General features: G+C 45.1%; 1 protein-coding gene across 1 annotated transcript; it reads right to left on the bottom strand.

Moving 5' to 3' along the window:
- Positions 1-2,199: 2,199 nt before the first annotated feature.
- Positions 2,200-16,491, bottom strand: rsf1b.1 (remodeling and spacing factor 1b, tandem duplicate 1). The gene is made up of 16 exons (XM_070982824.1): positions 16,317-16,491; positions 14,029-14,120; positions 13,364-13,456; positions 12,975-13,180; positions 12,711-12,829; positions 9,805-12,410; positions 9,041-9,322; positions 8,850-8,954; positions 8,684-8,763; positions 8,076-8,139; positions 7,879-7,991; positions 7,695-7,762; positions 7,399-7,612; positions 7,088-7,311; positions 6,341-6,520; positions 2,200-5,818 (listed from the first exon to the last, which is right to left on the bottom strand). The coding sequence occupies exons 1-16, from the start codon at positions 16,468-16,470 to the stop codon at positions 5,268-5,270; spliced, it is 5,151 nt and encodes a 1,716-aa protein (XP_070838925.1). The 5' UTR covers positions 16,471-16,491; the 3' UTR covers positions 2,200-5,267.

Here is a 16,491-nt window from a genome sequence, read left to right on the forward strand (position 1 = left end):
ATTCAGACGTCGCTCTACTCTAGAAAACAGATGAAAGCAGACAAAAGTATGGAGGCAAACAACTTTATTGTTAGCGGTTTGGTCCATGACCTCGGTACCAAAGTGTTCCAGGATTACTGTCCTAGCTTTCAGTGCTGTGGTGCCTCACAACAAAACATGTGACATCATGTGCAAACAACCTATTGCACTCCTCAGATTACTTCTCCATCCCTGGGACCTTCACACGCTCACTCACTGTTTTAAAGAAAATTTCCTTGCAGTTTCCCTAAATTACCAACGGCGTGTTTATAATGAGTACCGTGTTAAAGCAGCTTTCTTTGGCTCTGGTCAAAGTCTGTGATTCTGGGACTAAGAGTGCATTCAGAGCGGCGTTTCAGACATGCTTACAGTGGATGGACTGCCAGTTTAATGCAGATCTCCGTTGTGGCCAGAGGATGAATTATACTGACCTCTGATCTCGTGCCACCATGAGGCGGATATCTGCGTTCCATCCCATGCAGCTAGTTAGTTATTACTGCATAACACAGGGTTGTAGTACTATGGGCGGGGACTAGGTACTTTTACGTATGGCTGACCGTGCTAACTGGCATGCAACAAATGAAATTGCCAGCTTTTAGCTTTTTAACATGAACTTCAGAATTAGCCCTGAGGTGTTGCTTGGGAGCTTGGTGACCACAAGCTGGCTGCACTTGATAGTCAAGCTACATATAAAATAACAGGTGCACTAGTTAATTGTTACTCACAGACCACGAGGTGTAAACAGGGCGAAGGATGATGACAGGCGAGGCTTGATGAGAAGACAGGTGAGTGAAGCTACAGGATGGCGGGAGACAACAGTCTTGACGGAAGGATAGCTGAGCGGGAATCGACCACTCTCCCGTGAAGTCCAGGAGTATTTCCGGGTCCTCTCAGTCTGACAAGTGTACATTACAATCAGTCACTTTACTCATAATAAAGCTTCTTACGTGTCATTCCGAGTTCATCTGAGCTTTAAATTAGCTTATACCATCAACACACACTGCCCACACACAGTAACATTAGCTGCTACACCACGGAAATACTGTATGTGCTAATATAGCTAGCATGCTCATGCGCTGATCGCGGTTAGCATAAACATTTTAAACACGCATCATTTTGAAGTGATACAAAAGACACACACACGCAGAAGTTATTCATCTTCTGCACATTTCAATATGCTCCTCACACCTTAGCAAAAACTCTACGTCCACCATGTAAAGAACGTGTCAGTTCTCCTACTGTGTTTCTTCTACGTCTCCCACACAGCTGACCTGCTTTCCTTCTAGCACATTCGTCGCCCTGCTCTAGCAGGAGCATTTTGTTCCGCCCTTCCACCTTTCTGATTGGCTGACAATATGGTAACATCCCATAAATTAACAGAATATCATGACAGACAACCTTACTATTAGATTGTGAGATGACCACCCTATGTTCACTGCAAACAAACTATTAAAACTTCAATGACCTTTATCAACAGTAACAAAGATTGATTTATCTATTTATTGTGAACTGTAACACACATTTAACTTAACTGATTTTTAAACGAATGCTTTTTAACACCTAGATTGTTCATTCTTCTTTATTTATTTACATATTTATTTGTTTAAAATGAAGTGGGGTTTTTTTTTAGACTGGGTTACAAGTGCATTAAAATAGTAATACCTAGCATCATCATTGTGAGCATGTCAGCTTACTTAATGTTAGCATTTAGCTCAAAGCAACACTGGACCTATTTTAATTTGTCCAATACTTTGGTTCATAACAAAATACATGCTAACTAATGGTATTCCATCATTCATTAGCAAATGTTAGCATGCTAACATGCTAATCTAAGATCACAGTCATGGTAAGTCGCTTTCTAAACAGTGCCAAACCAAGATGAAGATGGAAAAATAACTGAAAAAGTTTTCATTTTTAATAATTTGATAATGTTACCATGCTAAAATACATACATAGCATTGTAATTGTAATTGAGATAATCATCTGTTTTATTGACACAATGCTCCTAGTTAAAGTGATCATCATTGTCTGGCTAATGTAAGTAAAATACACATTTAAACAGTTCATTCAAAAATATATTCATAATATAGCATAATAACATACTGAATGCTTCATGTATTAATGGTACCTTTCCAGGATCAGTAATTTCCACATCAGAAGTCACTCAAGACAGGACGACATGAGGCTTAAAACCCATTTTATTATGACAAATGTACAAGATCAGATTCATAAGAAATAACAGTAAAGTTAACAAAAATGTAAGGAGCAGACAAAACACCAACAACCAGTCTACTAGCATCTATACACAGTGGACAGGGTGTCTTTCCTCCCAGATTCATCATGAGGTAAATAGGAAACTCTGTTAACACTTCAGTCATTGGCACCATCGTCCTCCCTTAATCCCATCGCAGCCTTTATTCCACTCCTCTCTCTCCATTCCTATGCAGGTCTTGCTACAGGTTATTTCATAACCGTGAGATACATATGAATACATTCTCCTTATCTCTGTGGAGAATTTAAAACAGGGTTACATACAGCACATAGACATCCACATTCCTTTACTCTGACTCAACCCACCAGAACACACACTTCTATTACATCTGTAGAATTGGGTCTGCTATACTCTGTCCGACTAATCTAAAAGCTAAATATTGTGTATAGAAGCCGAAGTTGTGTGCGCTGCAAGCAACACATACATGTTTGTCTTGGAAGTCACGTTTTGGCCGTAGCCAGTATCAAAACGGTATGATAAATAGAGTGGTTTATCCTCTGTGAAGACCATGCTGACACTAATTTACAAAATATTTTACACAGGCCTCGTTTCCTCTCTTAAATCAGATTCAGCTGTCCTAGATTTTTTTTTTTTCTACGATAATCCTTTCTCTCCCCGAGCTTCTGTAACATGCCTTTAGTAGGTCAACGCATGCTTACTTTTGCAGTTTGACTGCAGTGATGATGAGATGTCCCGCGTCATCTACTTCACAAGTCCGTCAGCACTAACGCATCAGTTCTGGAGATCCTTAAAACATGCCAAGGTTTTCTGGTTTTCTTACAAAAAACGGTTGTGCCAATATTACTTCCCTACAAAAGAAAACTATTAGAAACTCATGCAATCCCAAAGAATTGCCCAATATATTTTTCCATGATTAAAAAATGCCTCTAAATATATTACAGCAAAAACTACAGATATACACACAGACTGGTTCCAGCAGAGGTCAGTGAAGTCATTGGTTTGTTGTTTTTTTCTGTCCATGTCCCCCATTCAAAAACTGCATCCTGACTATCGCTTCAAAACAAAGTATTCCACTAAGTCGTTTATTTTTCACAATCTCGCTCTGGTTCGAGGCCTTCAGAGTCGCCGGTTTGCTGCAGCCGGACCCCAACGTCAACTGAGGACTATGAAAATAGAGACCTGGGTTTTTCTATGCAGGAAGATTCAGAGGTGAAGAAAAAGAAATAAAAGTGGCGAGAAAAAAAAAAAAGAATAGAGGGGCGTTTTGGAGCTTAGTGTTATTTTAGTTAATAAAAGCCAAGAGTCTGCAGGTTTTTGAACCTTCTATGAAGGACAATGTACAAAGAAAATAAGACACTTTACATTTCGCTCAAAGAGACGACAACAAATAAAAGTTTAGATATACAAAAAAATACATTATTAAAAAACATAACATAAATGTAATAAGAGGAAACTAGACTAGATCTCAAGATTACTGTCGGGGGCCGAGAGGTTACTTCTGATTTTGTCCCCCCCCCCCAAACAAACATAGTACTCAAAAAACTGGGAGTTCACCACTGATACTGATGGCAGCACACATAGTTAAAATAATTATATATGTATACAATATACAAAAGCTACTCTATCATCCAACAAAAGGTTCAAGAGGAGGGCTGACAAACGAGGCTGGTCGACTAGTTATTAGTCTGGAAGGTTATTCGACAATAAATAGTCTCATCTAAAGCTTTCTTCAATTATATATATATACACACACACACACACGTGTACATATATATATGTGTGTAAAGCCACCATAGTTTTGAGATTTTGGGAATACACTCGTTTGCTTTGAGGAGAGTTAGATGCATGCAAAGGCTGATTTGTCATGTTTCAATTCAGACCTCTAAGGCTGTAGCTAGCAGATAGTTAGCATAGCTTAGCATAAAGACTGGAAACAGCAGGAAACAGCTAGCCTGGCTCTCCGCAAAGGTAACAAAATGCATTTACCAGCACTTCTGCAGCTGAAAATATTGTATCTCATCTATTAAATACCTACAAAACTGTCTGTGAATTTACATTTTTACACTTAAATGTTAGTATGGATTTGAGAAACGAGACACAGGTGCTGGTAGGCGGACTTTGTTACCTGAGGACTCGGGATGTGCCGGGATCAAACGGTCATGCTGCAATTATTGTGGCCAAAAGACTTGGAAGATAACGGAATAGTGGATGACCGCAGCACAGTCCATCGCTAACCTACGCAGAGCAGCTACTGTTAGCATAGCAAGTCGTAGCCACAGAAGCTAGAAGCAGACAGACGAGCAGACTGGTCCTCTGGTCTGCTCTGTCTCTGTTTAACCAGTAGAAAGAGTCCTTTGTAGCTTATTAAGAGTAAACCAGTGTGCTAAGCTAAGCTAACTGGTGGTAGCTTCATATGTACCATTGTTATCTAACTCTCTGCCTGGAGGCTTATGAATAAGCGCTTTTCCCAAAATGTCAAACTATTCCTTTAACGGATAAAATGCAAAACAAGATTAATGTTTAACGGACGCCCAGAACTTCAAATCACTTACGGAATGACTTGTTTTACTCCAAAAAATGTCCCTGTGATTCCCAACCAAACAGGCAATCTTTAACCCTTACAGGCTAAACAATTTCAGTGGCAATTTTCCATCACGGAGTAAAATTTTGCTGAAATCTTGGAACAAAACAAAAACGGGACGATGTGACAGAAGAAGTGAGCTTTCAGAGGAAGGAGGTGGTTTGGCAGTGGAGCTGGATGATGCAGTTGGCTTGCAGGAGACGTGATTGTAACCAAACGAAGGAGAGTTCGGTGCCCTTATTTGTTGTACAATCCCACAGGGACAGCGTCAGACTGGTGACGGGGGTCCAGTTCTTACTGCAGAAGACACTGATGAGACTCCGGATGACACAAGTAAAAGGACGACAGGGAAGTGTTGCTGGGGGAGGGAATAATAAAGTTAAGCAATATAAAAATACAATACCACAAAAAATGAAACAGTACACCATTTTGTTTTTACAAGTCTTCATTATTGCAGACGTAGTCCACTAGGTCTGTGACTCCTAACAGGTCGTCTTCGTCATCGTCCTGCGCTGCCATCTCCTGGCCAACCAGACCGTTCGGTGCTATGGCAGCAGCTGGTGTGGCACTGATGTTTTTGGGCGGCTCCAGACTCGGGACGAGGCCTGGAGCGGCGGCGGCGGGCCTGCCGACGAGCCCTTCGAGGCTCTTCATCGAGCTCTGTCCGTTGGTGGGCGGCAGCTCCGCCGGGTTACATTCCACTGCGTTTGTTCCCTTTGACTCCTCGTCCGCTTTCTTCTCCTTCGCGTTCTGCTCCGGCTCCTCATCGTCATCGTCCGAGTCGATGCGGTTCACCCGCTTACGGATGGGACGGTCCTCCTCCGACGATTCGTCGGAGTCGTCGTCCGAGTCGTCGTCTTCGGAGGCTCTCCTGCGTTTCAGCGCGAGCCGCCTGCGCCGCTGCCGGGTATCTTCCTCCGAGGAGTCGACTCTCCTCTTCACCCTCCGATCCCTCGAATCCTCCTCAGAGTCTCTGGAGAAACTCGCTGAGAAAATGAAAAAGAAGCGCGTTGAGCTGCCTGTAGTTCTGCCGTGATTACCTCGACATAATGAGCCTTTAATGAGATCGTCCACAGAAGACATTTCTGTGACCTCTGCGCTGAATACTCTGGCAGCGACTCTTGTTTTCTTGTTTTTAACTCAATTAAACAGCTGATTAAAGATGAGCAGAGGATCATGCTGATCCATGAATGGATGAAACCTAAACAAAGAAGCACCCTGCAGCATGCTCATGTTTCCTTTATCTTTAACGGGATTTGTCGAGTCATTTCACACTGTGGCAGCCTGTGACTCACCTCCCTACATGTGACTCGTGGTGCTTACAGCAGACACACAAATAAACACTATCAACACATTTTCTGTCTTCTGTCAGCTGCTGCTGAAGGCTTAAAAATACCATGTAAACATGTTTATTTGGAGTTTTAAGGTCCAGTTTTCACATTTAAACAAAGATTTGAAGCATCCCGGCTTGTTGCCGGTTCATAAATGTACCGCGTGTTCTGACTGACCTTCGCTGTCCGAGCTGTCTTGGCGCCGCCTGGGTTTCATTTTGGCCCGGTTGGTTTCCGCCTGAGAGCCTTCAGACTCGGACGTCTCGCAGTAGTTCACCTGCTTCTTCTGACTCCGCCGAGACCGCCGTCGACTCATATCCAGATCACTGTCGCTGAATTCGCTGGAGCCTTCAGTCACTGGATGCACACAGCAAATAACAACAAACGGGTTACAAATGTGAGGATATTCTACAACTTCTCCTCCTCAAAGGTGAGCAGATCCCACCTGTAGGCCCACACAGGTGTTTCAACAGTATCAATATCTATAGACTGAACAGTTTGTGTGAAGCAGACCTGAGGTGTCACGCCTGATGAGCAGCATTAGTGAGGAAGACTAATGGTTAATCTGTCCAAACATTGTCCATTTCAGGTCTTCTGTGTCTTCAGGTTGTTAGTTTTGACTGACAGGTAACTGACGACTTGCTTAGTGTCAGACCTGCGCTGCCTGCAGGGCTGTCATAAATGCGCCTGCTCAAAAAATACTGGTTATTCCTGTTAATTCCTCTGCAGCTGCACAAACCGTGAGCGCAGATCTGAGTGCAGTGTGTTTTCGCTCTGTCACTCAAACGGTGGTGGGCGGGACTGAAGTGTGAACCCAATAAGAATAAATATAATTTATCTTCAGCAACGTCTTTAAGTGTTTTTATCAGAGGAAGCAGAGGCCGAGTGTGAAGGCGTGTTTGATACTAAAATAATCTGACAAACCTATTTCGTCTTCTTCTTCTTCGTCCGTCTCCTCCTCTTCATCGTCCGAGTACCCTCTCGGTCTCCGCCGCTTTCTGGAGCTTCGCCGTTGTCTCGGCGGCCTTCTGGTCCGGGAAGCCGTGCGATGCCTGCCGCTGCTGTTGCTGCCGAGGTCGCTGTTGTTGGACTCCGGCTCTGTTTCGCCGTCTGTCTCGTTTTCGGATACGACGAACTCTTCTTCTGAGCTGAGCCGCGGAGAGAAGAACGAAAGCGTGAACGTGAAGTATTCAGCGATGATCACACCAAACTCTTCCTCGCCTTTCTCTTCTTACCTTTCGCTGAGGCGGAACTCTTCCTCGCTTTCCTCCTCGTCCACGGTGCTGTCGCTGTCCAGGTCGTTGAGTCGCCGGCGTTTTTTCCTGCGCTGACCGGCGGACGGTCGCGGCGGGCGGCCGTTCTCTTTGCCCTCCTCTGACTGCAGGATGGTGGACATATCCTTTCCTCTGTGGCCTGTGATGTTGGCCATGTCTTTACCCCGACCGGCTCCTGTGGAAACACCCCCCGTCGTTACTCTGAAGAGGATTAGCTTAGCTTAGCATACAGACAGTAAGAAGCCGCGTCCTCCTACCTCCGCCCTCGGCCTCTTTGATGTCCTCCTCGATCGCCTCCTCGATCGCCTCGTCGAATTCATCAAATCTGTGAAATTTGCATCAACATGTGAGATACGACACACATCAAATCATCGAAACAAGCTGATTGTGGAAACAAAAACCAGCACATGTACTTATGGGATGTTTAAAAGCGGGTCAGACCTGTAGCTGATGGATTTCTTGGCCCTCGTTGACCTTCGACCCCAGCTCTTACTTCGCTTCACCTCCTTCTTCTCTTTGATCACGATCTCAGGCTTTTCTTCCTCTTCCTCCACCTGTCAAGAGTCAGAGTTTAGGTTCCCGACATCAACCGGGGAATATTTATCTGCCTGAAATGTAGAATCGAGCTCTGAACTCACTGCACTGACTGAGGGCGCGATGATGTTTTCAACACTAATTCCAACGTAGATTAGACGCTCTTTCCTGGAGGAGATGAAACACATTAGAGACACTCCAGCATCATGAATCTCTAAACTGAACCACACCTCTGTGAAAACAGGGACGAACGTTTCAATACAACATTTCAATAAGCACTCCAGTGTAATATATATCAAACTAACCCCAAACCAGCTCAACACGATGGCGACCGAGTCTGTGGTCCACTGAGGAAAACGCTTAACTCAACAGTCCCAGAAAAATGCTCTATTAAGTCACCGCTAATGCGAACCGAACACTTCCTGCTGCAGCAGCTTCACATTAAAAGCATTTAAATTTATTATGATTTCTGATGATATTATATCGTTCATTAAAAATCTACGTATAAAACAAGACAAAGGTCATTTTTATCATTTGTTAACAGCCCATCAGTTTGCAGGAGTAATGAAGAAGGAGGAGCAGCCACAGGAGCTGCAGGCTGCAAACAGCCCGACACGGACTCCTGTTGGACAGTTGTGTACAGTAGGCGTCATTTTTCGGGGTTTCTCTGGTTCGCTGTTTGATGATCCATAAAAAGCACGACGCTTCTCACCTTCTCTCAGCCCGTTCCTTCTTTTTCAAAGCGGCGTCGAGGTTTTGCAGCTGCTCTTCTAATCGGTCACAGAGCTGCTTCTGCAGACGGGATCAAAGAAACACGAACTCTGTTATCACGTGTGATGATTTGGTCTTTAATGTGCGGAGCTCTGACTGGTACGTACGTGCTGGCAGGGCGGACAGAACCACTCTCCATCGGGGATGATCATGAGGGGGGGCCTCAGGCAGGCCGTATGGTACCCGCTGTCACAGGAATCACACAGTAAGATCTGGAAGGAAGACGTTCATCGATTAATCCTTTTCATCATTTCTCAAGCAAACCTGGAGTCCGTCTCCACTGACGCGGTAAACCCACCAGCTCAGGGTGATTTGGAAGACCACAATGTTTGCAGGGGTCGTCGTTTGGAGGTAGGTCGTCGTCCGAGGACGTCGAGGAGTCCGAGCTTCGCCTTTCCCGGTTGCGGTTCCGCCTCTTTCTGCTGCGCTCGACCTTGTAGTCTTCATCGCTGTCGTCCTCTTCCTCGCTGTCGTCATCGTCGCTGGACTCGTCGTCACTGTTGTCATCTTCGTCTTCCGAGCCTTTCTTTTTACGACGCGTCCGCGTGTTGGACCATCGAACCTTTCGCCTCTTCCTCCCCTTGAACAGAACACATGTTGGCGTTTGACTTCTTTCTTTTCAGGACTCGTTGTTTCAGTTCAAAACAGCTAAATTATGGCTGAAATCACATTTTTTACTGTGAAAATCTGAACGTGAAAATATTCAAACTGTTTCTAAGCACAACAGGCTGTTTGCTGTAGTTTGCCTTAAGGTCCAGCAGAGGGCAGCAGTGGGCTGTAACTAAAGACGTTAGTTCAAGTTCTGGACAAAAGTACAAATCTGAGGTACTTGTACTTTACTTGAGTTTTTCTTTTCATGCCACTGCTGTGAAATATTGTACTTTTTACTTCATTACATTTGTCTGCACTGAGTACTTTTACTTTAATACATCAAATACATTTTCCTGATTATACTTGCATACTTTTACTGAAGTAACATTTTAAATGCAGGACTGCCACTTGTAATGCAGTATTTATGCAGTGTAGTACTGGTACTTGACTGGCGCTCCAGTGCGGTCTTACCTTGGCTTTGGGCTGACCCTCCTGATCAACCTTCTTCTCTCTTGGTTTCTTCTGAACAGCTTTCACTTCTTCTTCTTCCTCCTCCTCCTCTTCCTCCTCCTCTTCCTCGTCTTTTTCCTTCTCCGCCTTGCTGTCGTCGCGCTTCTCAGCAGGTGGGACGGCCTGTGACTTCTCCAGCTTCCTGTCCTGGATCTCCACAGCCTTGGGCGTGGGTCTGGAGATCCTGGGCGACCTCCGCAGAGACCGGCCCGTGTTGGAGTCGGACTCTGAATCCGCCTGTCTCTCGTCTCTCTGGAGCTCGGCTTTCCTTCGGTGGGCTGGGCGCTTCGTCTTTCGACGGACGCCCTCCTCCCGAGTGTCTGACAGCGCCTCCCCGCCGTTCGCCACCTCCTGCTTTGTTGTGGACTCCTCTTCCTCACTTTTGCTTCTGCTCTCCTCGTCGGTGGGCTTCTCGGCATCTGGCTTCTTGCCCGGCCGGCTCTCTTTCCCCGTTTCAGTCGAGGATTTGTCGTCTGGTTCTTTGCTCACGTTCTGCTGATCAGATTCCTCCGTTTGGCTCGAGGGTTCGCTCTCTTTGCGACCGTCTTCCCCCTTTGTTTCATCTTTTTTTGAGAGTGTATCTGTTGTGGAATCGTCTTTCCTCTCCTGCTCCTCAGAAACGAGTTCCTCGCTGTCGTTTTTAAGGTTTTCACTGTCCGCCTCATTTTTATTGTCCTCGTCTGCGTCCTTCTTACTTCCTGTTGATGGACGCTCGTCCTCTGCTTTTCCAGGCTGCTCTTCGGGCTCCTTTTCCTGATCTGTGTCTGGCCTTTCTGGGTGTTTATCGCTTTCTTCGGAGAGGTTCGTCTTCTCGACGGGACCGGACGGTTCATCTTTGCCTTCAGACGCCTCGTCTGTCGCCTCATGTGCGACGGAGTTCGTGACAGTTTTGTCATCCTCTTGTGGTTTCGTCTGATCGTGTTTCACGGCCGCTGCCTCGCCCTCCGCCTGCTCGGGCGTAGACTCGATCATCTTACCAGCGTCGCACGTCGTACTGTCCTCACAGTTGACGGTGTTCTTTAGATCCTCCGTCTTTTCCGTCTTTTCAGCGTGACTCTCGGAGGCTGCACTGGCTTCCTTTGGAGTCACCGCTGCATCCTTGATCACGTCGAGCTTCTCGACAAGTTCACGCGAGTCTGATTTGTCTGACCTTTCGTCAACGCCGTCTTCAGCGCTGAGTGTTTCCTCTGATTTCTCACTGATGATCGGCTCGTCTGCCTTTTCCGTGACCTTGGAGCGTTGTGTGACCTCTTCTGTCTGAGCGTCATCGCTGTCTGTCTTCTTAATGACAGGCGGAGACACTGAGTCCACAGATGTGTTTGCAGGATCTTTGTCTTCTCTCTGCGTCTCTGCTGTTTTGATGTCTCCCGGCGTCTCTTGCGTTGTCTCTGTTTCTTCAGCTTCCTTCAGCTCTGTCTGCTTCACGTCTGTTAGACTTTCTGTCGTCTTCGTCGTCTTGGTCTCTTCAGTCTGATTTGTCTCTGATGTGTCCACGTCTTCACAGGCTGGTTTCTCCTCTGAGCCTTTTGATTCAGCTTCTTTGGATTTGACTTCCTCTGACTCTCCAGCCGTTAACGTGTCACCGGCTTCCTTTAATGCGATCGTCTTGTCTCCTGTACGAGACTCTTTTTCGTCCGCTGGCGTGGACTCTTTCATTTTTTGCTGCTCTTCTTGATTTGACGGCTTCTCACATGCGTGATTTAGGTCTTCAGGTAAAGGTGGTGCTTCCACGGGCGTCGTAGGAGACTCTTTCTCCTCCTTTGATGCCATGCTGTCCTTTTCTCCCTGCAGATGGAGATCCTTCTCGTCCTCGTCTGCTTGCTGTGGTTTAACTCCCTCTTTGACCTTCTCTGCACCGTCATCCTTTTTATCTTCCACCTCATCCTCCTCTCTTCGGGCCGACTCTTTTTCTCTGATTTCTGCAGATTTACCTGCAGCCGCTTCACTCGTCTGCTCTTTGTCGGCGGCAGCGTCTTTCGGCGACTCGCACGAGCGATCCCGGAGCCGTTTCTCAGGCGTAGGCTGAACTTCGCCGTTGACGTGATCGTTCACACTCGGCGCTTTCTTTGTCTGTTCAGCCGTGCAGTCGGTTTTCGGGGCTTCTTTGACCTGAGAGACGGACGGGTTCTGCACTATGAAGTCTTCACTAAACTTCATTCCTCTCTTCTTCAGAGGGATCTTGGCCTGCTGGTCGTTCTTCAGAGCCTGCTGAAGCTCCTCCACGCTGTTCTTCTTCTCCTCTGCTTTTTCTGCCTTCACTGGCAAACATGGCGTCTCGGGGGTGGGCTCGCTTGCTGCCGAGCTTGATTTCGTGTCCGACACCTCCATCGGCTCTTCTTTGATGATCTGGGTTTTCGTACTTATACTGAGATCCACATCAGGTTTTTCTGAACAGGGTTCTGCGTCAGGTTTGCCTTCAATGACGCCGTTCAGCGACGCTTCGGACTTCAAGCTTTCTGCCTGGATCATGTTTTCTTTATTCTCCGTCTTTTGTGAAACTGGACGGACAGCTTTGCTGGAGTCCGAGCTGTCTTCACATGACGAGTCGTCAGCCTTTTTAACGTCGCCTGTAACATAAACATGAAATAAAGCATCAAATGAACACTTTCCTTTCATGACTCTGACTCATTCTTTGCATTCATGGCAGATTAACTGCAGACAGCTCGAGTGTGTGCGCTGGACGTCCAGGTGTTGCACTGCTCCACCTTTTCTTTCCACGTACATTAAGTTATTAATGCTGCACAAGCTTCAACGTAATCTGACTCAATTCAGTCACAGAGGAAAATCGACTCTTGCGCGCTGATGTTTTCCCACCTTCTCCGTCAACATCAACGTGCAAACACGTCATTTAAAAGTAGAACTTTTACCTTCTGCTTTCTCCTTCTCCTCGTCGCCCTCAGGTTTGGTTTCTTGGCCTTTTTTTAACAGCTCGGGATCAATTTGTGTCTTCAGCAGAGCTACGACCTCAGCCAGGTCGTTTCTGTCTCTACGGGGAGAAAAGAGGGAATGGACGCGTCAGCTTCCTTTTCAGAGTAAATAACACACCGTGCCCATGTTCGGGTTTAGATCTCATTTCATTTCACAGCGTCCGCAGCAGATTCCTTCCATTAAAATCGTGTTTCTCTGCTTACTTGACGATGCACTTCCACGACGACCCGTCTAAGTCATCCTGCTCCTCCACGTAAACCCGCACGTTGTTGTCTTGGTCCAGCTGAAACCAGTACATCTGACCGTCCTTGTCCCGGCCGATCGGCTGCAGCCGCATCTTATCCGGGTCCTCCTCATTGATGGCGGTTTTGAACTTAACATTTTCATCAAACTGACACTCACACAAATACTGGAGAAAGGAGACAAAGGACACAGCTCTTAAACTGAAGTCAGCCGTCGTTAATGTGAGAAATCATCTCTTCTTCTCCTTCTACAATGTCACAACATTCTGAAAAAGACTGATTGCTCTGTGAGGTAAAATCATTTTTTAGGATCCAATGAAAACTAAATAAAGTGAGTGAGGAAGTCTTACTTTAAGTATCCCCGCCTTGCACTCTGTCGGCATCTCCTTGTACCCCTTTTGTTCGAGCTCCCACGCCCACGTTGTGTTGAACTCTTGACATACCTGCACGGAAAATCAGAGTTAATCAGCAGACTGGAGCATGAAATGTGACGTGTTTCTCTTATTTTTCTTCTTGTTATCTGCTCGCTTCACTGTTGTTAAGACTCTTTTATACAGACTGACACATTTACTGGACATCGCAGGTCTCAACTGTTTCTGGCATGAGAAGAAATTATGACAGTATCACAAATGCACCCTTGAGCATCACAGCAGTTATAAGCTGGGTTTTAATGGACAGTATTATATAGCACAAATTCATAGTTTTCATATGAACAATGGATCAAATGACCCACAGAGAGAATCACCACCAAACTCTGCCTCTGTTAGCCGATTGTGTTGGTTTTATGGCCAAACTCAATGTGTTTCCGGCAGCTAAAGGAAGCTGATTTCAGGCCATCTGAACTGTTTTTACACAGATAAAGTTAGCAACTAGCTCTTGAACAGAGTCTGCTAACACGCTCGCTGTTCCAACTTCATAAGGCGCTGCCCTCAAGAGGCCAATCAATCAATTAATCAATATAAAAACTGCCGTAACAGCCGTTACGTGGAATTAAGTACAAAGACTCAAAGATTACCTTCACTAGATACTTCTCCCATCTGTCTGCTGACACTGATTTGCCGATCTTCCTCAGCAACTTGACGTGAAGATCAGCCAGCAGCTTTGGAACTGAGGAAAGATCAGAAAGACGTCACGTCACCACCCACCCAGTGTCTACAAGCGTATTTCAGAAACGAGGATCAGGATCAAGTCATGCATAGTTCACAACAGTGACAGATATCAGATTCAGCAGCTGTGACTGCTGAAGACCCAAGCCCTGAAATACTCCTTTCGTTGGTAAAAAGGATCACATGACGACGATATCTGAGCCGTTTAAGTCCAATTTCATCTACGTTTGTCAAGATTTTGTCTTTTCAAACACACTACAACAACATTTGGATTCACAGCACTGACTTCAGGCTCCGTTTTGGAAGACGTTAAACCTGGAAGCATCAGAAAAGTGCTGCTTCCTGTGTGGATACAGATCATATAACTTTTATCTAAGGTTCCTGTTCATATCCAGAGCGCCTGAGGTGTGTTTTGTTGTATTTTGTGACACCTGGGTGTATTTATCCTCCAGCATAGGACCGGTTACACTTCACACACATTAAATTGATTGCGTGTATAGATTTATAAGGCATGGATGATAAGTTAACTGTCCACAGCCTACTGTAAAAGGCTGAAAATACACTTTGTCTTAAGAGAATATGCTTTCTAATAAATGCATTTTTGCCGGGCTCAAGCTGACACCGTGGTGGTGTTAAAACTCTCATTCATTCATCTCATTCATTCACTCCGCTTTGTTGTCCAGCTGCTTTTATTAAAGCTAAATACATCCTGCAAATATTTCACAATAAAAACCCTCATCAGGGTGTGAAGGGATTCTGTCCCATGAACCACAACAGTGCTTTTAATTTGAAATGGACACAGGAAGTGAGTTTGTCTGAACTGCCCATAAGATCAGAAAACAGAAGTAATCAAACCAAAATATAATCAAATATACTTATCAAACAGAAAAAGCTTGACTCATAGCATCATAAAATCCTCATACACAGGAGGTAAATAAAGGCCTCAGTCACACCTGACGACTCATATAGATGCTTATTATTCAAAAGAGATCGACACTGGGGGAAATAAGCACCAGCCACCAGTCACCAGTCACAAACTGGTAAAATAAGAAAGTTGCTGGTAGATATGAGACAAAAAAAATAATGATTTAATATTGAGTGGCTGGGGCCTTTTCCCATCCTGAATGCTTCCCATGATGGCTTGATAATTTTATTTTTAATAAGAAACTATACGACTATCAGATGTATTTCACAAAAAGTCTAGTATTTCGTCAAGAAGGCCGCTGAAAATAATGTCGGTAAATAGTCGATCTATATAAATAATTAAAACCGGCAAAGTTACCAGGCGTAGGTTTAAAACACGATGAAGTTGAGTGTATTTGAACGGAGCAGCCGTCAATGTGAGGAAATGTCACACTCAATCAGGAAGACCTCAGAGGGGGCTGCGCATGCGCACAACAATCAAGTTCAATGAAGGGGGGGAGTCAAGTCAAACGTAATACAACACAAACGGAAACCCAACCACTTATTGTTGATATACATGAGATTGATCACTAAGGTACACATAGAAGCTAATGTGTGGAAATAATACACATATGAATTTAAAAGTTACTCGATGAACAGCGAGGACGTGGCTGTATGCTACACTTACGCAGAGTCAAGTTGGGACCGTTAAAAAAAAGCATTATTTTGAAAGCTTGGACCGGATGTTGTAGCTCTTACGGGCAGTTTTACGAGTGCTGTGCGAACCACTACATGGCAAAATATTTTAACTGTAAATAAAGTGCACAATCGCGCGCACGTTACACACAATGACATTTTCACCGATAGATTATCATAATCCACGACGCGTTGCATGAATTATCACCGTCTTTTCTGCCTCGCAAACACTATTATCACCTCACATTTCTGCCTGTGTTGTGTTACGAGTAACGTTACAACACCAGATAAAGGCTGCTTGGAAAAAATTAAGCCCTATTCAAAGGCTAAAAAGTGAGAGAAAACCTCGAATAATTCGGCGTGCTCACACATTAATAATCGTTAAATAAAGCATAGGCAAATTTTCTACTTCGAACGGCAGCTCTGAGACACAGTTAACTTATATTTAAGTAAACAAGAAGGTTAGAAAACCACACAATAACACACGACTAGCTAACGTAGCTGCTAGCCTGCTAGCACGGTACCATTATCATTAATGCAATGGTGAAGTCTCTCCTCCTCCTCCTCCCGTTAGAAGCTGGGTGTTTTTCTACCCTACCTGAGGATGTGTCCTGCAGATATCTCTCCAGCTGAGGAAAGGTGAGCTCCGGTAAGTCCAACAATGCTCCGTAGCGCTCCAGAAAGGAGCAAATCACGGCGTAATTTGGACACAAACCGGGGGAAGAACTCGCCGTTGCCGCCGAAGCAGCCATCTTTTCCACACCAGTGTCAAG

This window comes from Chaetodon trifascialis, chromosome 16 (assembly GCF_039877785.1).
Source record: "Chaetodon trifascialis isolate fChaTrf1 chromosome 16, fChaTrf1.hap1, whole genome shotgun sequence".
Lineage (NCBI taxonomy): Eukaryota > Metazoa > Chordata > Actinopteri > Chaetodontiformes > Chaetodontidae > Chaetodon > Chaetodon trifascialis.